The sequence below is a fragment of the Centropristis striata genome, chromosome 15 (genome assembly GCF_030273125.1).
Source record: "Centropristis striata isolate RG_2023a ecotype Rhode Island chromosome 15, C.striata_1.0, whole genome shotgun sequence".
Taxonomy (NCBI): domain Eukaryota; kingdom Metazoa; phylum Chordata; class Actinopteri; order Perciformes; family Serranidae; genus Centropristis; species Centropristis striata.
In genome coordinates, this window is record NC_081531.1 from 8,175,575 (window position 1) to 8,202,489 (window position 26,915).

The 26,915-nt window shown below is 39.0% G+C and overlaps 1 protein-coding gene across 1 annotated transcript in view; it reads right to left on the reverse strand.

The window, feature by feature from the left end:
• auts2a (activator of transcription and developmental regulator AUTS2 a) overlaps positions 1-17,885 on the reverse strand; it is a 402,217-nt gene extending 384,332 nt beyond the window's left edge. The window contains 2 exon segments of the mRNA XM_059351017.1: positions 14,829-15,567; positions 17,750-17,885. Coding sequence (XP_059207000.1) covers positions 14,829-15,116 — 288 coding nt within the window. The 5' untranslated portion in view covers positions 15,117-15,567; positions 17,750-17,885.
• Between the last annotated feature and the right edge of the window lie 9,030 nt (positions 17,886-26,915).

Consider the following 26,915-nt stretch of genomic DNA (forward strand, 5'->3'; position numbering starts at 1 on the left):
AACTTGTACATGTTTGGCAATGTAAAAATGTTTTAATGCTGGAGGCTGAATTTCATCATTCCAAAATATATTAAAACACACACATGCTCTTTGGCAGTTACATAAAAATGTTAATGTATTATTCACCCCAGTGTCATGCCTACAGGTACAGCATTTATGGATTCGTCCTCAGTGATTCCATAAATAGCAACTATATCATGTCCTAAATCATTAGCTCCAAGCATTTTCACTTTCACACATACCCAACATTAACACACAGCAGCACACAGACACAGACAGACAGACAGACAGACAGACAGACAGACAGACAGACAGACAGACACTTGCAGCTCTCCCTTCATTATTTCAGAAATTGCCAGGAAGAGCATTTGTAACAGGATTCATACCTGTTTAAATACAGTATCATGTCACCCTTAGTTCTTCCTTCTAAGGCAGCTTTCATGCTTAATATTCCAGCCATGTAAACATTAAAACTAGGCTGTACCTTCATCTTCTATCATAGGAAATGCATTTTACAGGCATGAAGCTATTGAATATCAGTGTAGACCAAGAACGTAGACATGATATGACGCAGGAAATGTGTCCACCAGTAAAGATTTGGAAATTACGTTTCCACCGTTATGTGGGGAAGACTTCTTACAAATCCAGCTGCCTGGCAAGGTAAGGGGCTTTGAACTGACATGGAGGAGGAGAATACAAAGCAGGAGAGGCAACCTGTTAAGATTAAAACCTGTAACACTTTAAATTACTGTTTTTAGGGACCTTGAAGCCTCTTTTTTTAAAGGATTTTCCATCTGTTTGGAGTCGTTTGTTGCCTTATGTTAGGCAGTTGTTTAAGTTTGTATGGAAGCTTCAAATAAAAGAAAAAAATAATCAAATGTGATGAAGTATGATATGGTTTTGCTCCATTATCTAATTGAATTTACAGAACAATTACTCCATTGTGACATATATCTATATTGTGCCATAAAATAAAGTATGAATACGCAATACAAAATGTTTGCTGAAAGTGATAAATGATTGAAATGAATTAGGTTCTAGTGATTAATGAACAGTTCAACAAATACAGCTGGAATGGTCAGCTTCAAGTATTAAACAGCTTTGCTAGAAGTAATGGATAAATGGCTGAAATGTCCTAATTCTGTGGTGCTGAAGCAAATTTAACCAAACTCACCTAACTGCTTGGCCTCGCTTTTTAACTCTATGAAAACATTATAATTGTCTCCACCAAGTAGATTATGGTTCCGGTGCAGCTTGTCTGCCAGATTTACAGGAAAAACGAATGGTCCAATTTTCAAGAAAATGAAGGGGTGTAGCATGGGCCAAGGAAGAACCCATTACATTTTGGAGCGGATACACAAATTATTTTTCACCTTCATTACGATCCTGAGATTGGCCATTTGTGCTGCCTTCACATGGTGTCAAAATAATCTGAAAAATCAGTTCCCAATGGGGAAAATCCAAGAGAACAACCCTTCAAGGGGAAACTTTAACGACAGAAATATAAACTACAAATTTAGTATATTTGAAAGCTAAAAACTACAAGGCTTAAACAGGTAGTTGGCCTATATGCCAAGACTCCCACTGGGTAAAATATCAAATGCCACTTCCAAAAGCCAAATGTTTCCATCTGCTTCAGAAGTGATCAAACGTAAAACGAATGGCCCAAAACCATTTTCACAGTGGATGCTGAACGGGAACATAAGATGGCTAGCTGAAAAAACTGTATCTAATGGACCTGAGTGACTCTCATCTAAAGCAGTTTCAGTTCACATAAAACCTCCTACAGAGCATCTAGAGCAGTTAGTTCCACAGGCGAAGGCAGGGGGATGACATCATACTGAGACACAGCCACGGAGCCTTTAATTAGTATTTCAATATTATTTGACCTGGAAGAGATGGAACTGCATTAATGCACTACATAGCCAAGCATGGGGATAACCAAGGTGCTGTGAGCAAAGCTAATTGTTAATTGGTATTAGCTGCTGTGATATATGCCAATTTTCTAAATATTGCAGAAAGCATGTGATCATGGATTAAGGTCTGGCATTCAGGCTAGTGTAAACAATTCCTTTAAAAAAAGAACTGAAGCAGTGCAGTTTTTGAGCAAAGCTTATCTGAGTGCAGGAATGGAAGCAGATGGAAATGGAAACAGGGGTAGGTTGGCTCAGTTTGAAAGGAGGATCAGAGAAGAGACGGGGGATCAAAGGTTCAAAGCTGCAGGTAGAGATCTCAACAGGGCTGTGTCCGTAAGTCCACAGGCCCCGCGCTGCAGAGACACACACACATGCTAACACATTCCCAACTGCACCGCCATTAGTATGCACTGTGCAGTTAAGCATGAAAAAGGTCTCCTCTCAAGTAGAAAAAAAAAATCTGTCCAAATGCATCATCACGGGGGCCATTACACACAAAAGAGAGTACAACTCCGGCCACGGCTCTACTTCAGAGATGGCATTTTACAATCGGCCTCCATAAACATTTATCTTTTCCCTGCTCACATCTGTCACTGGAACCTGCCAGAATAAAAACAAAGATGAAATGGAAAAGAAAATGGCCTGGGCTCAGCGAGCTGGTGGTACGGCAGACCAGGCAGGGAAATGTGATTTTCTTAACTGAGGCGAGTTAATTATACGAGGATGTGAATGTGATTTGCTCCGTGCTAATACTTGGATAAGGATACACAGTTTCAGAGCTGTGTGCTACATTAACAAGTGTCAGGGAGACTTAGGTTTTAAAGATGTGGAACCATTAATCCAATGTTCTTCAGCCACTCCGGGTGTGCCATTAGCCAAAGATTAGCCGTTAATGTAGACATAAGCTGATGGATGACTTGTGTGTTCGTTGGTATTGGTTTGTCATTCATAAATCTCTGCAACAACAGCACTCAGTCTTTGCAAACACTCTCAGTAAACAAATATATTCCTGCTTTCTGACCGCGGAGAAATTGTCTATGGCATGACAAAACACATTACCATTCCAATTGTTTATTCCTTAAAGGTAATACACAAACCGAACAGAAGCTATGCTTTTAGATCGACAGGGAAACATATTTTCATGTGGCATTTTTGTGTGTACTTGACATTTTAATAATCTGAAACAAAAATAGCATCATTCTTGGACATGAACTGGCTATGAAATGCAATCAATTCCTAAATTCAGCATTGTAAAAAAAAGACATACATTCAACACTCTCTGCACACCCCACAGCTAAACACAGTTCACTGTAGCAACAGTACGGCTAAAATAACTGAAAATATCATTGTAAAATGTGTTTACACAGTTTGTAGGAGAGACTGATCATCCCCCACCTCGCTCCAACATCCCACAGTCCCATTCCTTCTCCTGTATGTCAACTCCAAACATCGATGCTGCTTGTTGCACATTTCCCCTGCTGCCGAGCTATTTGTTTTGCCTGAGGTCATAAGAGTGTACCGATGTCAGTCTCAACTCACCCGCTGAAGGCATCAGAGTTGGGCGTGTGGCTCAAAGTCTTACGAGCAGAACCACGCATCTCCACATTATCAAGGTCTGAGCACTTTACTTTCATATGTCTCTGGAAATGTCTCTGGAACTGGGTTACATTTAAACAGGATATTTTTAAAGAAAAGCTCCCTCAACTATATATGAGAACTTTTTTTCTTTCAGTGGAAACAGGATGGATGGATGGATGGATGGATAGATGGATAGATGGATAGATAGATAGATAGATAGATAGATAGATAGATAGATAGATAGATAGATAGATAGATAGATAGATAGATAGATAGATAGATAGATATACTTTTTGTATCTATCTTGTTTCCACTGAAACAAACATTCTGCTACAATAATTGACATGTATTTAAGTTAGAGAGGAGGTTTTCATAGTGTGTTTTCTGTGAATTATTGAGCTAGAAAAGAGTTTGAAAAGAGATATCAACAACTGGCCTATAAAGCGCTGAAGCCTACATTGCAATATTCTACTAACCCTTATAATGTCCCCTGTGTGATTTTCACGAGTACTGAAACAGTTGAATCTGCTTTGTAGTCACTAGAACGGGGTTTTGATTTTGACTCTTGAATATTGGACTGTGTGACGTCTATAGATGTCCATAAGGATGTTAAAATGGTTCCACACCTCAAAGGTGAATTTACACCTGGATTTTATGGCCTGTTGCTCTATACAGTCCAATCACGCTGGACACTTGTTAGTGACAGCTGATAGGCTGTCAAAGTACCAGCTGAGGCGGGAAACTTGTTTGTACGTCGACCAAATCAATGTCAAAGTCAATAAGTAAATGAGGATCGTTACCTGACCCCCTCAACCTGTGGATTTTGTTGGTTTTTTTTGTTTTATACAAAGATTTTTCTGTTGGAAAAGATAGCATCTGTGTTGAAAAGCGCTCCTTGCTAGGCAGCAGAAGGGAAGGATTGCATTCAGGTTACTTCGATTTTGTAGCGTAAACTGACACTTGTCATGTTAGTAATCGTCTCTTGCTTCAATAAAGATAATGTATATAATATATATCAAGGAGCGCCAGGATAGACTAGCTGCATGAGTGGTCGATTGGACACCCAAGATACTGAATGTACTCTAGTAAGGCGATCAATGAGGCTTTAAACAGGAGCCCTGAGCTCAGTTTGTGTCCCAATGAGAGACCTCATCTTCTAACTTAACTGCACACAGAGGAATGATTACTGAATTTGACGAGGATCTAAATGTTAATGTGTAAATGCAGAAATCCCAAAATACCAGAGAGATTATCTAATCTGGAGGTGACATCTTATTTCATTTATGTGTCAGTCACTGGGCTGTCACAGCACATTAATGCACACCATATATCACTCTCTGACACCTCCAAAATGCAGCCAAATGAATATCTTACATTACTGCCAAGAGACTGGAATAAATACATGTGTGGAAGGTGGAAAATTAATTAAAAGGCTGGAAAAATGGTATTATTCACAAGACAGAAATATCTGTCAAGGCAGCATGGCACAGGGAGAGCTGTCATGACAAAAAAAATGAAAAAAAAGAAACGCTCTCTCTGAAGGTGTCCTTGTTCATCAACCTGCATTCTCTCAGGAACAAAGCTGTAAGAAAACCTGGCTTGATACTTATGTGTCTTAATTGTTTGAAATGTCATTTTTTTCCCCTAGTCTTTGGGAAACAAGCTGTCAATACATTTGATTTCACATTAGCCTCTTTCTTACAATGAAGTACCAATCAATGTGTTCTTCTCTGCCTGCACTTACAAGTCCTCCTCCAGGCAGACTTCTGAGGGCTGTGCCAAAGAAAATCAATTGTTTTTGAAATGCTGGCAAGCCGACAGCATCATCCCACGAACAGCATAGAAGAAGAGAAAAATGCCAGACTGTTAAACTATAATTCATCATCTTCATTTAGCCATATATGAGAGGGATACCCGTTGTTGACATAATTACTGCAGTTGATGCTCTCAGCTCAGGCCGGAGACCTGTCCTTTAACTCCTGCTCCACTTTAAATGTCAATAGCCATTAATTAGCTAGCCATTATTGGTTATTTAAAGGTCTGACAACTTATCAATGAACCTATTATCATTTTCTTGAACCTCGTCACTCCGTCCTCTACCCACACGCGCTGATGACTCAACTTAATCCATTAACTATAATTCTCTGCTTGCCCCGGCTTGAATGTGTCACATCTCCAAACCCACTGTGGGTGTGACAGATGGGTGTGAGGCTGATGCCTAAAATTAAATAACCAGAAATCGTAAATAGAAATTGGCACTTAATTGGAACAAACAAGGTCCTGGTGGTGCATCGGTGGTGCTGAAATGAAACGTAAGAGGGCAAAATAAGCCCAGGCAGAGGATTTTCACAGCTCTTATGAAAACATTTCTCCTCTGGCAGACACATGGTTTATACATAACTCTGTTATGGACGTTTTGTCAGAGTGATGTAAAGCCCGCAGTGAAAGGCATTAAAGCTCTTTGTAATCGATTGACTATCTCCTCTCTCTGGTGGTCAGCAGCTAGTAGCCTGCTGTTTGGTGCAGTTATGCATGACATGTCAAATCCAGTACTCGTGTGCAACCTGATGCAATGTCTTACAAAAGCCAAAAACTGGTTTAGCACATATTTGTGGTTCTTTTTTCCTTGCTAGACTGCAGAAGGGAGGGATTTCTTTCAGGTTACTGTGATTTTGCAGCGTAAACTGACACTCGTCATGTTAGTAATTGTCTCCTGCTCCAATGAAGATAATGAAACATAAAAGAACAACAAATGAACAGAAACAGCTAAAAGCACTAATGCTGATGGTCCAAAAATCTTCAAGAAGCTATGAATTAAGCTGTGTTTTGGTAAAAGGGGGAAACCAGAATCATTAGGAATCATCTTCTGGGAGAAAATACACAATATAATTTCTCTACTTGCTGTAGGAAATCTTGATCTGGACCAAAGTGTTTTGAACAGATCAACCAACAACTAACAGCCAGCTAAATCACAGAATTACCAACTAAATGACCGTTTAAAGTTACATCACTAACTGGGCAAAAGCCAACCACATTATCATAATTAATGAAAGGAAAAGAGTGTAACTTCCCCAACCCACCTCAAAATCTCAAAATATATTTATCCATTTACTTAAAAAGGAATATTTCCTGGAACTACACAAAGCAACTCTATAGATCAGGGATGGGCAACTTAAATGCTTGAGGGGGCCACAATTTTTCATCGACACTACACATAGGCCACATAGGACCGTGCACTTCTGCAATTTTAAATATGTTTACAGTGCAGTAACTTAACATATTTCATGCTCAAATGCATGTACACTGCAAAAAAGGGGTGTCTAAAAACAAGATAAAAACACTAAATCTGAGGGAAATGATGATCTTGCTGCATGGACAGATAATTTCACTTCACAAGATTTCTTAAATTAAGATTGTTAAATCTAGAAATAAGCAAAAAATAACCACTTACTGTGATTTCTTTTTTTTCAGTGCAAGAACAGCAGACCAACATTGATTGCAAGAAGTCATTTTTCACACTGCACTTTTAAGATTTCATGCTCAAATGCATGTAGTTGTACTGTGGGCCACTTCAAGTGAGGGTGCGGGCCGTATGCGGCCCCCGGGCCTCCAGTTGCCCATCCCTGATATAGATTAAGAATATCTAAACGATCATAAGTGAGGATTAAAAGTCTGTCTTTTTTTTTTTTTTTTAAATCTATGGAGTCACACAAAAAAAAAACACAGCAGGTCCCAAACTGCTTGTGTCAGCTCTGCACGTCTATCCCATTTCTAGGCTGCTCTCCCAGTCTCACCCATATGTGGTTTTGTGCAGTTATGTGCCCAGTGCCATGCACTACACTGTTTGTGCATTAGGTGAATCTATTGTCTTCTGTCTTTATGGTGTGTAACAAATTAAGTTAGAGAGGAAAATTGTTTAGAGGAACAACAAAGCCTGCAGGAGCTCTGTGGGGCATTGTGAATTAAGAAGTCTTTCCAGACCTTTAAATGCAAAATCAGAGTAGAACAGACACTGCAAATGTACTAATTTACACAGTGCTGCTTTTGTGCTGTTCATCGTATTATCACAGGCAGTCAATCATGTAATAGACTGCTGTTAACCTGCTGAGCAAGAAGATGAGGTGTTGTTATTCTAGTTAAAAAAAAAAAAACAGGAGTCAGTCTAGCCTTCAGGCACATTGTTGAACAGCAGTGAAAGGGAAATTGGGAAAGCAAAGGCTGTGATTGGACAGGAGCCTGATCAAGCCTGCATTAGGCATTAATGCAGAATGAATAGGGGGGATTTATTTGTGTGTGTGCACTGTACAAACAAAAGACATTTAACTAACTAACTATTGGGGAATAATGAGCAGCAGTTTAACCCTTTGATGCACAACATGGTCTAAAGTGACCCGACTAAGTTTTTATATTCTATGTTTTTGCAATAAATGAATTTCATAATTTCAGTATTGCAGGTTTTCCTCAATTAACGTGTTTTTGATCACCATAAATCCTAATTTTTTGTTTTCATTTCTTACTTTTTGAATAAAAACCCTTTTTTGTATCACTACGCTTCTAATGCACAAGGTCATTTTTAACCCATGTGTGTAAACTTGATGTAATAATACAAAAACTATTTTTTTTCATAAAGTATGAAAGGAAAAATGGATATAATGATCTGTTGTAATAAAACCTGACAAAGAAGACACAAATATTAACTATCCTATTTTGTTAAATTGGTGTTTTTTCCAATGAAAATTATTATTTAATGGCTCTAATAAGTCTCAAATGTTATATGTGATTTTCCAATGTAATCTGGTGGTTCTAACAACTCTTTTAAAGTCAAACCTTAAAAATAAGACAAACATAGTTACACAGCCAGCATGAAATCACATGGGAAATGAATGTGTGTTGTGCATTGTGGATTGGAAGGTGTTTATATGTTGTGCATCAAAGGGTTAACTAAGCCAGCATTTTAAGGGGTTGTGGTCAGCAAGGGGGGCTGAGGTTAGGAACACCTTTCATGTGAAATGGGTAAAACACAGCAAAGGTTTTAGGGGAGAAGGTACTAAATTATTTAGTAATTCCTTCAAGTGCTGTAATAGGTTGTTGCTCTGGCCTCCATCTCCAAACCCACTTCTTCAAAAGGACAGCTGCCGCTGTGTACTTTGATCTCACTACAATGGAAGAATACTCCTCAATACATGGGTGTATTTTTGTCTACGTCGTTCTTGCTCAATTTAAAGTGAAAGAGTTTAGGTTTGGGAAAACGAGCACACGGAGCTCAAACTCTGAGACACACACACAAAATGGAAACAGCAAGCAAATGGTCAATTGTAGCATGCTTAGGCAGTGCCAACGACATCACTACAGTATTACACCAATAAGCTTGCAGTAAATACAGATCTGTTCTGTCAGTTCCTTTAATCTGCTTACCCAAAAAATCTCCAAATGCAAAGAAAAAACTACCCAGCACGAAACTTGACGGAGTTTCTCCAGTCAGTAAAAGGATATCTAAATGCCTTAGAGCATGACTGAGTGGCAATTTAGGGAGCCAGCATATGAGTGAGAGCAGCGGAGGAAGTCATAGGACTTGTGATGGGTCTCATTATCACATTTAACATTACATTGCTGGAGCACCAAATCCACCTGTAGATAAGGCCAATCACTTCATCTGTGCCCCGAAATTCTCACATAAATGACAGAACATAATTTCCGCAAAACTCACATGGTGCCACTGGTTGCATGGCAACCAGTAGCTTTCCACTGTTGTCATTTGTAACCTGACAGATACTTGTTATTAGGGGCTTACAATTCGATGCAGTAGCCAAGTATGGATGTACACCTTTGAGAGTAAAAGTATTGAAATGTGCCTTGGATGCTTGAAATATTGTATTTCACATTCAAGAGCCACACAAACACACTTTATCTGGCAAATATAAACCAGCCTTCTCATCACAAAGAACAGAGCCTGTTTATTTACTGCTAAACCGTTATTCAAGTCAATTTCATATGGTCTTACTGAGTTTTCTTTTCTTTTGGACAGTTTAAGAGAGAAACAGGAAGGCAGCTATTCTTAGTCACAATCACAGAAATACAGCTAAGATGGTGTATTTTTTTTACGAAAGGGATTTCTGATGCACAATCTTAAACTTGTACAGTGTGCATTTTTTTTTAACTTAAATTTTATTTCAATTTTTGCAGCTTATACAGACATATATACATACAAATTCACATTTAGTCTGCTGTTTTTCATTTGTGATTTGCTTAATACAGCTTTAAAGTATATACATCAGGTCAAATATGTATGAATTATATGGTTAAAGAAAAGTAACACAAACAAACATTAAGTATTTAAAAAATGAACTGTGTAAATGAAAATAAATAAAATTAAATGAAGTGAAATAAAGTCAAATAAAATAAAGATAACATGAGATTATTGCATTAGTATGGTCATGGCAGGTCTCCATCTGTTAACAAATATATCTTTTTGAAGCCTAAATGAGTAAGTTATTTGTTCCATGTGATAGGTTTCCCAGACCTTCTCATTCCACATATTGTATGTTGGAGGGTCGGGTTTGAACCATTTAACAGTAATACATTTAAGAGCAGAAATCAGTCATATTTCTAACCCTTCCAGTTATGTAATCTGGTATTAGTCCAAACATTACCATCTTGGGATCTTTATTAAAACTTTTCTGGAATACTAGAAAATACTACTAATATAGAGAATACTCCAAGTGCATCAAAAACCTCATCCCAGAATTTTTGTCACTTTAGGGCATGTCCAAAATATATGAATATGGTTACCACAGTGTGTATTTTTGAAGCACGTCCTTCATCATGCATGAGTGGAAAGCAAATCATTGTTATATTAAGACTTGGCTGTAGATGTAGACTGTCTGAGACTGATGAGAAAAACGAGCAAACAACAAACACCAAAGAGCAGCGATGTGCTTTCTGTTGTTCAAGTATTTCAAGGATTTCACTCCAAAATGCAACACCAGCAAACAGCCCAGTAATCAGGACAACAATGTTACAGAATAACCACCAAAGCAACTTGAGAAACTAAAGAGTCTCATCGTGGACGCTTCAGCCCTGAGACTGCAAAAGAGAAATGCAAAGCTAAGATATCAGCAATGCACATGAAAAGCAGGCCTGGGAGCAGTGTTGCTCCAGCACTGTGGTGACAGATGGAGAGCACTAGCATATACCTCCAGGGGTCTGACCTCATCAGAATTTAACTTTACCCAGACAGAAAAAGAGCCACTGGTGCTGTGATATGCTTGTGCATAGCTCCATATATTCACTCTATAGACTATTTTAACCATGTTAAAAGACATAAATAACACAGATCAATATTGCAAAGAAAGGGTTGTCAAAGTCAGACCCACACGGCCTAGATATTACATACAATAGAGAGAAAACTGAAGAATAATTGCTGTGAAAATTACACTGAAAAATATCGGATAAACAGAAATCCAATTACATAAGCTACGGAAGCAATGAAATGCAAGAAAAGCCCCGACAAGTCTGATCCATAATTGAAGATAATCCACTATCCTGAAGAATCAGAGATTATGGGTGGATTTTTTTTGTCCTTTTGACACAATTAGTTTGAAAAGATCTTCAATAAATGGTCATCTCAGAGTCATTACAGAGGGACAAAAGCCAAAATACTGTTTCAAAAAAGAAATTTGGTGTGGATTTAACAAGATTGTACTTGTTTCCTTCTGTATCAGTTAGTTCTTGATTAACCCTCCGCCATCATTTTAAAGGTGGAAACAGGGGTCAAGTGGCTCACTCAGGGGCACTTCAGAGGCAGTAATTGTTGGATTGCATTATTATTCAAAGCCTACATTTCCAGGACTGATCGAGACATTTGAACCACCGACCATTCAATCACAAGCCTGACTCTTTAGCCTTTAGGTGTTTTAATATAATTTCCTACAATGTTTTACTAATATTAAAGGTTCACTCACCAAATTAATTTTACACGTCTGAAGCAGAGATATAGATGCTAACGTTAACTTAACAATGTGCAAACGTTGACTTAGTTAAGAGACAAACAGAGCACCAGTAACTTAAGTGGAAAAAGGTGCATATTTATAAAAGCAATCAAAATTCTGAGATTAGCGCCACCTACTGACAATAATATTCAATTACTTATTTTGACACAGCTTTTTTGACACACATTTTTAGCCAGTAAGTATTCAACTAACACAGTAAAGTGTCAAAAGGCGGACCCTTGCTCCTGCAGCCGGACAGGGCATTTACAAGCTGGACAGTCCGGCCTAAAACCAGACGAACGGCCACCCTAGTGAAGCCGCCAACAGATTCCAAGTCTCACGATATCCGATCCATGACTCTACAACCTATTAATCTAGGAATTCATGGCCGATTTGTATCGATTGAGGAGGCGAATACCGACGCAGCCGTATCTCTCACTTGTTAAACCGAATATCCGGTCACATCAATTTATCATTCACAACCCTATTAGATATCATTAATTTTGATGGTTGGTTAGTAAGTGACAACAAATATGTTAAATTACTATCAAATCCATGTACGATACTACCGTCATGTGAGTTCAGTGATGTAACAACCTCCCTTTATTTACAGGTTGCTTGGTTCTTGGCAGTTCATTGAACAAAACATTTTATTGATCAAACAATCAGTTAATTGAGGATCTAATTGTCAAAGTAATGAAGCATCCATCAAAGTTTGGGTTCCACTTCTAGTGAGTTCAGACAAATGAATCCAGCTTCGTCATTACATGTGAGACACTGGGCAACAAGCTGCTATATTTAAAGCTCTCCAACAAACTGTAAGAAGTAATACAACACAATATTGCCATCTCCCTTCACTTCCCTGTGAGATGACACTGTATTAATAAGTTCAGTCACAATCTCACAAAAACCCTCCTGTGTGTACACATTTGCACTCGCACACAAACACAAACATAATTTGTTTTTCTCTTGCTCGTACTTGAACTCTGTGCAGTTTTATTACTCAGGAAACCACTCTGTGACAAGACTGTTTTATAAGAGGTGCCTTCCAAATCACTGCGATTTGATATTAAAGTAATTTGATATTGCAACATATTTTTGATTTATTAGACTGTATTTTCATTCAGTAAAAGGCAGAAAAAATGTTTTGTGTGGTGACAATACAGTGAAGACAAAACTGGAAGTCTGTTACAATCAGGTCTCCTAATGCAACAGTATCATTTCCTCTTTCATTTAAATCCATTACATATTTATGAACTGATAGAACATCATATACTGTTTGTTTTAATAATTAAGAGACCTGAAATAGTGACTTGAATACCACCAGTCGAACATGAACTAAGAGAGTGGGGCTTACTTTTATATTCCATTCAAACAAGTAAGGAAGACACCTTGTTGCTTTTAAGTGCAGCTCTCAAGAATAAATCCATTTGATTTCAACTAGAGATTGTGAATAAGAAACCAAAAAAGTAACACGTTTTTGAAAGTCAAACAACTGAGATCAACACTGAAAATAAACCTTATTCAAAGCAATGCATCTTTAAAGCTCTTTTCTTTTCTTAATACAATTACCTTACAAACTCAAAAGCAATATCCAAGCATGATCCAGTTTAAAAAGCAGTACAAACACATGGTTTTCACAAGGTACAGGGAGCAAGAAGGGCATTAACAACCAGGTTTTTTTCATAAATGATAAATGATTTATGTATTTGTTTATTCAATCTATTTAATTTCTATTTTTTTGTAAATTTGTATGATGTAAATATGTATGTTTAGGGGAAAAAAATGTTAATTGAGTAGTGGAGAAGGGGTAGGTTTAAATAAGCATATGCTTCATCCTACTCCTTTTCAGACATGTTGCGTTCACATTATAGCTTTTGTTTTGACTATTGCTATTTTTCTTTTGATTATTCTCATTGGATTTGTTTGTTTTTGAATTTACTTTGTTGTGTTACTCGCACATGTACGAAATAAAAAAGCTGAACAGAACTGAACTGAAAGCTACTTGCTTTACATTTCACCTACTTGATTTCTGAGTTGTCATCTAACTAAACACTCACGCTGTGAATAGCAGCACTTCAGCAGACTGACACAAAGACATCAATGGACAGAACATAATGAAGAAGGTCAAACACAACCAGAGGAAGAGAAAGCATGTGCAGGCACAAGAACGTCAAATAGAGTAACTCTGAATAACAATAACTCTCTGAAAGTGTTGCTCTGACTAGCGAAGGGATACAGTGAGGTGCTACTGTACATATCCTTGAGCTTGGTGCACCAGCAAACAAGAGATTGGTATCACACTGCATATATTTGAGAGCACAAGTCAGACTGGAGGCGACACCCCCTTGTGAAGACCTTGTGAAGATGCAAACTACTTTCACATCCTGCTGAAAGAACATCGGGGCAAACATGATACTAAAAAAGCTATAACAGGTATCCTGAAATGTTTCTAAATGAACAGTTTTTAAAAAGATTTCCCTTGAAATGAACAAAACCTAACACATACAGACCGGTTTAAAAGAAACACCTGAAGAGTGGAGAACACACTACTGCAGTCACAAAAATATGTGAATCATGCTCTAAGGCTGTCTCAGCCACCTAATGGACACCTGCAGCAAAGTTTAGACCAATGTGTTAGAGCGCTCTGCACCACAATCCAAACACCACATGAAGGAAGAATGGTCTATGTCAAGGAGCACCGAGGCTGTTTTAAAGGCTCGTGGTGCTTCAACACCTTACTAAGACACCTTTCCTTTAATTTGTCACCATAAGTTACCATTATAGAAAAATATGGCAGTCGTGCCATATAAAATGCCTGCTCGTGCAAGTCATAATTCAAAACTATATTGTTGGAAGGCAGCCTGTGCCCAGTTTGCCGTCCAAGAAAAATGGATAGCCAGTGCACAATAAATTACTCCCACTCTGAATAAACTGTTGTAACATAGATCAAATTGCTCTTTTACTCTGAAGCTTACAAAGGCACAACAGCCACTACAACCGTAGCTGAACATCCCTCATCTGGTGAACAGCTTTGCTGGAAAACTCTTGTTGAAAACAAATCCAGAGCAGTACACACACCAACAACAGCCTCTCAGTGACACAGATAGTAATCTCTGGCTGCAGCGCTACATTTAAAGCTACATCTGTTCAACTCCAACTCACACAAACAGCCAAATATGCAGGCAGGAGCCAAAACACTGGGCCTGCCCAGTCAAAGAGGCACACGATAATAAACACATCTTTACACAGCGTTAAGAGATTTTTGACTGGATTGTCACGGCGAAGCTGAACGCACACACAAAGTTCGAGAGAGTTGAAGGTAATATAACTATGATTGACTCACCTCCAGAGCCTCCAGGGTCACAAACCCGGTGATGGAGAAGCCGTCGATGATGTCCTCTTCAGCAGAAGTAGACTCCTTCCGCTTTCTCCGCGGGGGTCGAGGGCGGGATGAGGAGGGCTCCCTGCCGCCCTCTCGCTCCGAGTCGGAGGAGAAGCGAAAGACGGAGCCCTTAACATGGTTGTTCCTTATCCCATTTGATCTCCTGTCCCGATCCCTCACCGACCTTGACTTCCTCTTCTTGCGGAGGCCGCTAGATCGAGGGCCATCCATGTCCTTCATGGGAAACATCCAGATAAACCCACCTTTTAACGGAGAAACAAACTCTTCGAGGGCCAAACACTGGCGCCGCTTGACCTCCGCTTGTGTCAAATCCCCAAAGGAGAACCTCCGCAATATCCAAGCCAATGTTTTTAACGTATTACATCCAAGGTAACCGTGTAATATCCAACAGATGAAGCCTTTTATAGGAAAAGCGAAACTTCATTGAGTCACTGAACCGAGCCGGGTTCCAAGCAAAGATCCCCAAAGGCAGTCCATCAAATCCTACGACAGAGGTGTAAAATGATCTATTAAACGCGTTATCACCAAGCTGTCAATTCCGCCAGAGGAAGAGCTCTTCAAGTTAAAGCAAATGTCTGCTCAGTGAACATGTCCCACCACGGTGAGTTGAGCAGGTGACGCCACATCTTTCTTCTGCAGGAACCTACTCCTCTTACCCAAGGTCAGCAAACTCTCCCTCCTGCAAGATAAAGACAGAGAGAGAGAGAGAGAGAGTAGCATTTGCAACATGTTCACTCAGCAAGTTCAACTGTGCATTTAGTCAATGACCCATTTTCCAAAAAGGTGCGGTATAATATACACTGTTACCATTCTACATAATACAAGATGAATGTTTTATAAGGGTGGCTACATCCTCATCTGCTAAGTACACTGTGTGTTCTTACTGCCTGGTCATTAAGCCCTGAGATGAGGCGATTAGGTGCTATAAGTGCTCTTTTATTAGTGTCTATCATGCTTCTGCCAAGCTTGTAACCTAAACTGTTATTTTAATGATTAAATTCCTTTAATTAGTTATGTGCCAAAATGTTTACTTTGCAACTTTAAGCCTCTCAACGTGAACTTGCTGTTTTTGGCACAGTCACTGCTTATTTTCTGTAACAAAGTACAGAGACTATGTATATCTGTATAAATGCCAGTATTAAGTGTGACAATGTATCACTACACTGATCCTACTACAATTATTTAACAAATTGAGCCTGAAATAAAGCCTTAATTAAAACAAATGTATTAAGAACAATCAACCGTCATTACGATCTATCCTCCTACTTTTGCAGGTGTTTTTCATTTGCTAAATGCATTCATTAATACAATTAAGGTACATTTCAGTGGCATTTGATCCATATTTCATAATGACAATAGAAATTAAGTTTAATTTTGAGGCATGGTGTAATATCTAAAATATCAAAGTAAAGTTAAGGCATGATCATTTTTAACCAGCAAACGTATGGCACAGTATGTCATTTATCAACATAATAGTGATTTAAAAGCTTTTCTTGATTAAACCAACTCTAACTTGTAGACACCTTTTTTAAAAATCTGTCTACATTTTCAAATTAATTGTATTAACTGTCACATTTCTTTTAAATGTCACCTTGGATGTAACATTTCACTAACATTTTCCACATATCAAAACCAGCAATATCTCTGTCTCTGTCTTGAATAAGAGCAGGTCTAATTCAACTAGAAAGACACAAATGTCAAGACCCATTGATGATGCCATCCTGCAATTACTAAAGATTTTAACATGGCATACCTTCACTGTCTGACACTAAAGGCATCTGGCTGCTTAATGATATCAGGATGCAACATTCAACAGCTTGCAGTCTTATTCTTGATCATTCTCAAGGCATAGCTGAAAGTCTAGGCCTAAAGCCACTGAAAGTCATTCTGGCATTGTAGTCCGAAAACACATATGGCTTGTCTATGTGTCCAGAATATCAATTCTCATCCATTACATCATAGAAATGGTATTCCATGTGGAAGAAAACTGAACCAACAAACTGCAGGCTTTTACAAAGCCTTTCTCTGAATAAGCATGCCTCCAAATGCTGCTGGACATTTCAAACAGAGAGGAATCACACCTTTTCTGCATCAACACACAAACCAAAAGCAATCTGCCACAGTCAACCACCATCTTCAACTTTACATTGTCTCCTTGGACACAGGTTGTCATGTAATGTAGCTCATCTGGATTCTGCAGCATACATGTAGTCCCCCAAATGCTTTGCTACAGCCTGCAAAGTCACAAATGTTTTTTTAGACATGCACAATTACAAGCATTTACAAAAAAGCCTTTGCATTAACTGCACATATAACAAAGGCACATCCAACAAGCCAGCAAGCCACATTTTAACTATGCAGCAACCATATAAAAATATTCCTTCCATGCAGATGTTTTGCCTTCTAACAATCAAAAAAAAAAAAGAGGTAAATCCACCTTTACTATAATAACGGTCCGAAACCTCCCAGTACCTATGCCTTTAACCTGATGCCCCGTGCCAGCACTCATCTAATGACACACACACACTGCACAAATAGCTCCCAAAATATCGCTTATTGGAGAAAAAATGTATTTTAGCACTCGCCCTGGCTTTTCTAGCTCAGTAAAAGACTCTTTCCCTTGTCTTCGCTCACAGTCCCTTTTTGTCTGCCAGTGCTGTCAGTAGAGATCTCAGGCTCTGTAATCCAGTCCAGCCCACAACAGCAGCAGCGGACTGGCACTGCCTCCTGCTCCGGCTCTCCAAGCTTCATTTTCCACTGTAAGACACACAACAAAAGCAAGCCTCTCTCTCTCTCTCTCTCTCTTTTTTTTTTTTTTTTTTTGCTCCAAGACACGTCATGCAAAACGAAGAAATGCAAACCCTTGCGAGTGGGGAGGGACCGTCCGGACAAGTTGCAGGCCTTCGGTCACTATTAAAAGATAACGCACAAGAAGATTTGGAGCTGACAAAATAAATCCCGCAAAGGAAAACCATAGGGTATCTCCTCCTCCTCTCTCCCCAGATCCGAGCTTCAGGATCCCGGAGAAGGGGGACCGGGGCGCAGTGATACGGCGATGCCGCAGTGCCGCTTTACAGGCTGCACGCTTCCTCCTCGGCGCAAATAGTGCTGTCTGTGGATATTTGGCTCCGAGTTACAATAAAGAGACGCTATAACCAGGAACACAGCGGAACCAAAGCCACACATAGCCACTTTACACACCTTTTTTTTTTTACTAAGGAAAAAAAAATCCAAACGTCTTTATTTGTTTACCGTACAGTTTTTTGACAAAACAAACACTGTGACTAGGTGTACAAGTATGATGTGATAAGTTTGTGTATGTAATGATAACGCTGGCTGAATAAAAAAAATAACACTCTGCGATAGTGGTTGGCCATGGCTTTATGAACCACAGCTATATCAGAAGAGATGTTAATGAAAAATATGCATTTATTTGCATAATTACGTGAACAAACAGGAACTTGACAAGTATGCAAATAACGCTCATAAAGCTGTTAAACAAGCTCGCGCTAATTTTGCAATAAACGGATAAAAAATATATTATTTTTTTCATTGAAGGCGACAAGTGAGAAAAAAACAAGACTTTAATTTAAACATGTAGGTTACAGTGTTTCAGTTCACCACCATAGTCTGGTATTACCTGAATCATTTATTAAGATATACATGCGAGTCTGTAGGCTATAAACTCAGGTGTCTGATTATCATCTGGCTCATGAAAAGCTTTTGCTTCGGGGACCCCCAGGGCCAACTAACACATCTCCCCATTCAACAAACACTACCAGAGAAGGCTGACCTTAAAGTACTGTAGCAATGAATAATAAACCACCACATAAGCATAATGTATTTTCAATGCATGGAAAAGGTTTACCTTCCAAAGCTGGTTCTCTGAGTTGTGTTTTTATTCATGTTGACCCTGGCAATCAGTCAATTACTCGCACCTGTGGGGTCACTGGTGTCACGTGTTTGCAGCGCCCAATGAAATGCAAGTCCAAAGAAACAGCCTAAGTGCTATTCTTGCTATGCAAAGTGATTGATTTGACAAAGCTTCACATTTGAGCCAACAAGTGTAAAGTAAGGGTTCTGTAGCTGATACACGGCTGCTGCATGATTTATCGTATTGATATGGTGTTGCCCGTGAGAGAGAAACATGATTATGTAAGAGTGCAGTTACTCAAAATCCATAGAATCATTTGCCAGGTCTGAATGTATTCACACTGAGCAGATTTGAAGCCAGCTGTTCAGCTACCTTTAAATGACTTATTTAATGCAGGTTGTTCAGTGTCATTATTGAAAAGCACTGTTGGTTTAAAGGTGAGCATTATATTCACAAGAGTGTCAGCAGGGTTTCTATTATGATAACTAATAATGTTGATTACGGGTTATACGGTGGTGTAGTGGTTAGCACTCTTGTCTCACAGCAAGAGGGCTAGTTCGACTCCAGCCTGCAGCTCTTCTGTGTGGAGTTTGCATGTTCTCCTAATGTCAGCGTAGGTTCTCACTGGGTTCTCCGGCTTCCTCCCACAGTCCAAAAACATGCACTTAGGTTTAATTGGTGACTCTAAAATTGCCCGTAGGTGTGAATGAGAGTGTGATTGTCTGTCTCTATGTGTTAGCCCTGCGATAGTCTGGCGACCTGTCCATGGTGTACCCCGCCTCTCGCCCAATGACAGCTGGGATAGGCTCCAGCCCCCCGCGACCCGATTGCAGATAAGCGGTTAATGGTAATGAATGAATGAATGAATGGTGACCCTAAATTGTCCGTAGGAGTGAATGAGAGTTTGGTTGTCTGTCTCTAAGTGTTAGCCCTGTGATAGTCTGGCGTCCAGGGTGAACCCCGCCTCTCGCCCAATGTCAGACCCCAGCGACCTGAGTGCGGATAAGCGGAGAAGGATAATGAATGAATGTTAATTATGATAATAAGTCAAATAGTTCAACAAAATAAAACATTTATGCATTTTATACTCCATTATTAGGTTTGGGCTCGTCGAAAAAAAGCCATCTGAAGATGTCACCTTGAGCATTTTTCACTATTTCCAAACATTTCATGGACGAAATAATAGTGAAATCAATTGATGATAAAATTATCAGCTGTTGCAATATATATATATGTTTAGTTTCACAGTATGGACGTTGTCATCAGTACTGCCTTGTAGCAGATGTCACACCAGCTTTACACCAACACGTATTGATTGCTATGTCCATTAATGCCCATGGGATGAGCATTGACAACAATGTGAACACAACAGTGTGAATTTCTATGTGCTATCAATATTGATTATAGTGGGTGAAAGAGAAGGGCACTTAATAATAGCTTGCTGAGCATACTGTTACTGTATTGCCGTAGCACTGATCAAATTTAAAGAGGGAGTGAGAAATGGTGGTGCCACACCTCTAATAAACAGCAGTCAGCGATTGTTTCAGCATGCCAGTGAACTGTTCCTCTGTGAACAGGCGACCATGGGTGGGCTGTGTATTTTTAGCCTGGTTTAATGATGCAGAGGTTGAGTGGTGTGGCTCAGAGCTTGCTAAAGTGCCTCAATTCCCAGCACCCGTGGAACAGGGACCCCGGCAGCCTGTAAGAATAATACCAGGGGATACACATGCACTTGACCCTGTCTCATCTTCAAGGAGGAGCGTCCTTGTGACAAAGTGGCGTGGCAGGGGAGAGACGACAGCAAAGGCGGCTAATTCGGCTCTCCCAGCCACCACTCATTAGATGGGGAAGACAAATGTGCTGCCCTATCCTCCCCTCTGCCTCACCATAATCAGCTTTAATTACACCTTCGCCCTAACTTTCTCTGCCTCCACAACTTCATTCACTGTCACACAACACTCTGCGTGTGGGGGTTTGATAAAGTGAAAATAGGACTGTTTTTTGGCTGCAGGAGAAGTATATACACTGTAAAAATGTTTGTAGAAATAACAGTAAAACACTGTCAAATACATCAGAAATGGGGTGTAAAATGAAAACTTGTATATCACCGTATTAGACATTTTTAATTACTATTAATCAAAGAATAGCACCAAACTTTTTCCTTTTTTCTGTCATAAACTGGAAGAAACACCGTTTTGCTGTTAAAATATAACATTTTCATGGAAAGTTAATAGAGAAATACCATGATGTGTTCATGAATGACACAATTGCCATAAAAATAGCAGGAATATTCAGTCTAGATGACAGTTTTTGCTGATATTTACATTTAAATTTACAGCAGAAAACCATTCACTTTATTTATTACGGTGAAGTTCTGGCAACCGGAGCTGCCGGTATTTTACCGTAAATTAAACTGATTTTTTTTTACAGTGTACGGCTTCCAGCCTCCACAAAGGGGTCAAAGCTAATCCCTTCCAAATGTGGCTTTTCCAGGCAGCTATAATAATGGACCCTTGACCCCCATCTGTGACAGGCGTAAAGGTCAATCACTGAGCTTTGAGGGACAAAAAACAAAAAAACCTGGAAGAAAATAAACAAAGCGAGCATAGAAAAAATGACAGTGTGTTAGAAAATACCTATGTGAAAATACCTCCCAATTGGCTTTTATAAAGATTAACAGTTTTTTTTTATGGTGCAGGTATTTTCTGCATACCATGCAAGCCTGAAAAGAGCTCATAATAGGATAAAGCCCTTGGGAGAAGTCAATCGCAGGCCAGTCATTCTGCAACTGGTGCTACTTTGAAAAGAAACAAAATGCACATCTCCTGTTACAACACTTATTTATCTTTATTTGTCAAGTCAGAACGCAACACTTCACTCCCTCTCTTCCTCTGCAGCGTTTAACTCAGCAGATGGTGGTAATTAGAGAATCAGATCCACAAAATAGAAACATACACATCCTCATATTATCGCACACCTGCCTGTTACCATCTTTTACCTTTATCGTATTTGTGTTCATCTTCATCATTATTATCTCTACTTGTCAAGTTGTAGACTCAAGTGGGATGTAATGACACTATGAGCGTAATGCAAGTTGAATTGCTGGGTACTTATAGCTACAAAGAGATTCTCAATACAAGGATGAGCTCATTTTCCTCCCCCTACAGGTCTGCCTACAAGCCCTATAATAGCCCTTATTACTTGCACTGTGAGTGCAGAACAATAGTCCTTACTTAGGTATTCCCCTCTGTAGCTGTGCAGAGTTAGAGTCACTTTGTTCTTTCCTATTATATTCTCTTGGCAAATGCGATTTTGTCGATGGTATTAATCAAAGGTATAGAGGGGACTTCAGTGGCTTTAACACGCATGTGTGGGAGGTTAAATATTCATCAACAAGTGGTTAATGTTTTAAAGTGCATGTTACTGCACGACAAGCCCGTGGCCTATTCGGTGCTAAATTGTGACACATAACCCCCTGTTCAAGAGCTGGCCTGAATTATAAATAGTGTTCCAGCTGTCAGATTAAAGAAAGAAGCAGTATATACAGAACTACAGAATAATGTGATGATACAATTCACTGGGGAGATGAAACTGTTCTGAAAGCAGAAATGTGAATTAGAGTGATTGATTATACAAGATCAATATGACTGAGGCTTGTACCTATAATAATGACAGCATGGACTGAAAGAACCTTGCTGGTCTTAATATATGAGGCCTGTCAAAATCCTCTTAGCTCATGGTTCTTCCACTGGCTCACACCATCAATCACTGTTGACTATTTGAGGATTGGATGAGACCCACATTTACCATCAGAGAAATGAGGACCTGACATTCATTAAAACAATTTAAAAATGCATTGATTATCTATGATGATTGTTTTTATAGATGAAGACACATCAGACTGGCTCCAATATAGTATTTTTTACTGCACTAGATTTCTTTGACAATTACCACTCACTCTTTAACCCATAATAACCCATGGGAAATTGATATTTTAAGAAAAAGAAAAAGAAAACGAAAAAGAAAAATTAATCAACCCATGGGTTCTCATGGGTTAAGTGACAAGAAGTGACTTGAAAAACGTGAAAAACAAAATATAATGTGACTGAAAACAGAAATCTGAAAAAGTATCTAACTTTATAAAGCTTGTTTTTTGTTACTTGGCTAGGTTAAAACCCATTTAACAATTCTATTCTGTTAATAGGGTGTCCTTCATTGCATTTAACCTTTTTTGACCATATTTCCTGAACAAATGAATATAAAACAAGATACAAAAATATTGCTGTGACATCATGGAAAACCAGATGTGATGTATTTGTCATAATGACAAATATGGTAATAGGCAACTCAATTATTTTCACTGTTTAAACAAATCTGGAAAGGAATTTGTTGCACTATTAATGTCACAAATTTGGAATGTGTTGTCAAGATGCAGAGAAAAAGGCAAATGTGTGTCTTTGTAAGCAGAAAAGGCGTCGAGTTTATTGATTTTAAAATAAGAAATACCATAAACATAAATACCATTAACGCCCAATGTGACATATATGTCAGATCTTTGACATTTAGGGATAGTATTTTTTTTTAAACATAACAATTGTGTTCTATGTGGTCCACTTGGTCTGTGGTATATCCACCATAATTTTCCTTTAAGGATTACTGAGTCTGGGTTCTTATGGGTTAAGATTTTACAAAAAAAGAAACATATGATAAGGTTATAATGCTTACAAATATACTGCAGACTGAATAAATGACACCTCTTTACTTACCTCCACTGGACAAATGTGAAGCCAAAATATCCAGAATGCAACTGCTGCCATCTTTAACTGGTGACATCATTTGAAGCCTTGAGTCTGCACAGTACTGATCGGTTGTCATATCACCAACCCAAATTTATCGTGTGACCCACTGTTGCCCGATCCACCCTGTCCCCCAACTCATACAAGCAACAGATCGTTTGTTCCTACCCCCTTATACAACCACAGGAGCATTTCCTAAATTACCCCCCATACCAGTAGCAGTCAACCTGAATCTAATGGTCCCAGCTTTAAACAATGTGGTTAACATGAAACACTCACAGTTTGGTTATGTTTAGGCACCAAAACTACTTGACCAGGCTAACCTCCTCCCCACGTGGACTTTGTTGTTCTTTATACCCTGTTAACTGACTTCCTGCTTGCTTCCATCAAAGCTACTATGGCCACTTGATGTCGCCTTAACAATAAATGTAAATAGGAGTCTTATAAGCTGCTTGCACACTGCAAATGATTTGGTTCTTACCAAGGTAAAAAAACAACCTTATATTTAGAAGTGTTAGATAATTTATCTTGTTTCAAGAATTCTTTTCATTTTTTAAGTGTCCAACATGCTTATTCTAGATTTAACAATCTTAATTCAAGAAATCTTGTCAAGTGAAATTATCTGTCCATGCAGCGAGATAATTTCCCTCAGATTTAGTGTTTTTATCTTGTTTTTAGAAACCCTTTTTTGCAGTGCACAAATGACCTATGGGATCTTATTCTACTTGACTGTACTTTACATTGTTGTATCGAGTACAGGACATAAGTACTTCTTCCACAACTGGGAAAAGTACATGTGCAAAATAACACTACCACTGGTGTTGGGCATGCTAACTTGAAGTTAAACGGAGCAAAATTATAAATCAGAATAACTGCTGTGAAAAAGTCCTATTCAATTGAACAAACAAATATCTTCTAGTTGGCTCTCACAAGGTCTTTCAGCTTTCAACTGGTGTACTAGAGTATTCAATGTATTGTGTTCAACAGCTGAATTGCTCAGTTTTAAATACAATCCAGGGTTCGATGTCAGTTTTTCTGACGGTCTCTTTATGAACTCCCCCTCATTTGAAATGCCAAGGGTGACCTTTTACTGCATGTTTCAGCTGAAAGAGGAGATCATTTACTCCTGTATTCTTTATTTCAGTGGATGAGCTGATGCACTTAAGCTGTTATTCTTTTTTCTCCTGGCTCAGAGAAGTACTATAATTTTCCATATCTGTCATCTGTGCAAATAAACCAAAATCACTTCCAATATAATCCCCTGGAAGAGATATAAAAAGGAAACAACACAAAGCCAACCCATGCTGCTATGTTTACCTATAGCAATGCAGAACCAAAATAAATCGCTGCGGATGAGTTCCTTGAATGACAGCTTGGAATATTGAAAATGATAGCTGACCTACTAAAACAACACGATATCTTAAATTAACGATGTTGTCAGAAACGTATGCGCTGCAAACAAAACGCAGCAATCTCTTCATTTGAACAGCGCATCCACAGCTCAATTACAGAAACGTTCCGTTCTAACTAATTCATGAGACGACAAGTTCAACATCAAGTTCAGCCACTCAGATAAAAGGGAATGATTCCAGCTTGCTTTTACTCGTGTTAAGTACAACCAAGGCCTGATAGAAGCATGTGGTTTCAATTCCAACATAATGAAGTCATGCAGAGTCTGTAGAGGGACGTTGAGAGCTGGGGATGTGTTGCAGTATTTCTACTATTACAATGTCATATTCATGAATAATGGAGGTTACAAATTAAAGCTAGAGTCTCATTCTCGTACAGCCTGGTGTGTAAGTTGTTCCTTGGACATGGATCACTTGTTCTGCCTTCTGTTTTTATTATTAAAGCTTGCACTGTAAATAGGAACAACACACTCATTTTTTCCATTTTCCAATGGCAAAAAGGTAATAATTCTTGTATCTTTATTTGCATAGCTATTTGGATTTTTGTTGGGTGGTGGTTGACATTAGGACCTTTACTCCTTGGCAGAGAGTCTGCAATCACTGTCCACTGAACCTTTCCATCCTCTTCCCCAATCCCTCTTTGCAGATTGCATTATCACTGAAAGTCTCACATAATATCTTCTGTCCTTTTGTTCACCTTGGTGTCTGTGGAGGGGGCGTGGTGCATCAGCTGCAGGAGAGAGATGTGGAGAGGGCTCAGGAGAGCAGCACCAGGTGAGAGTGATTGGCACACCTGCATCTTGTTAGATAATCACGTTCTCCTTTTAACACAGTAGCATGCTGGACCTGGGAGACAGAAGACCTGGGACACACGAGGGCCTGCAGCGTACAACCTGGATGGTGCCTGTGAGCGGCTTCGTGCATATGACTGTGTGTTGTGTTAAAAATAAAAGATAACTTGCGCTCTGTGTAATCTCTGCTGAAGAACCCACAGTGGCATCAGAGTACGCCACAGTGTCCCCTCCTCCTCCACAGACACCTTCCAATGTTTTGATTGAATGGGTGTTAACAGCGGTTATCAGTCCCATAAGAATGGACGAGTTGAACCCTGCTCCACCTGCTGGCAGGCTCAGAAGGTCATTATCAGCCAATTCAACGGTGCCTCACTGAAAACTAATTGGTTATGTTTAGCTAAAAGGTTGCATATTCTTTACGATTACACTACAAAATAGATTCTCCAAGTTTAGGGCAAATTTCCTGGTTCGGCGTTATCTATCTATAAAAGCAAAAAACGTCTGTTTGTGTGTGTGTGTGTGTGTGTGTGTTCTTATGTGGCTTGCGCATGGCACGAAGGTGTGCATCCTCGATTTTGAAGATTTTTGAATTCATTTTTCAAAATATCATTATTTACGTAGGACGTGTTGCAGCATTGCTCTATTTCTGATCGGACGCCTTTAAGGGGAGCTCCGCCCCATTGTGTGATAGGCCTACACCTGGTCAGTAACACAATTCACTCTGGATTTCCACCCTGACTCATCTCATCTGTAAGTCTATTTAGCCTACCTATCTTTAGGAGTTTTAAAGTGCGCTACAAGGTTCAATTTTCCAATAATATTCAAATAGTTTCCAGCTAATATCAATGTTCAATGTGTATGTGCTGGATGGTGTGGTACCTTATGAAAAGTAAGTGTTTTATGGAGTTGCAGACGTTGTTGTGGTCTGCATGTAATTTGCAAATTCTGTTATTCGCCATTAGCATGCTTCTTTTTCTTAAAATAACTATTTCTGTGTCTCTTTTTATCTCAATGTACATCCATGTATTACCAAATATACACTTTGTGTATTAACACAACGCATGAGTATTACACATCATTGTACATCTCACTTTCACACACAACTTCATTTGGCCATAACTGAAAAATCTACTTAAAAATCTATCTATCTTCAT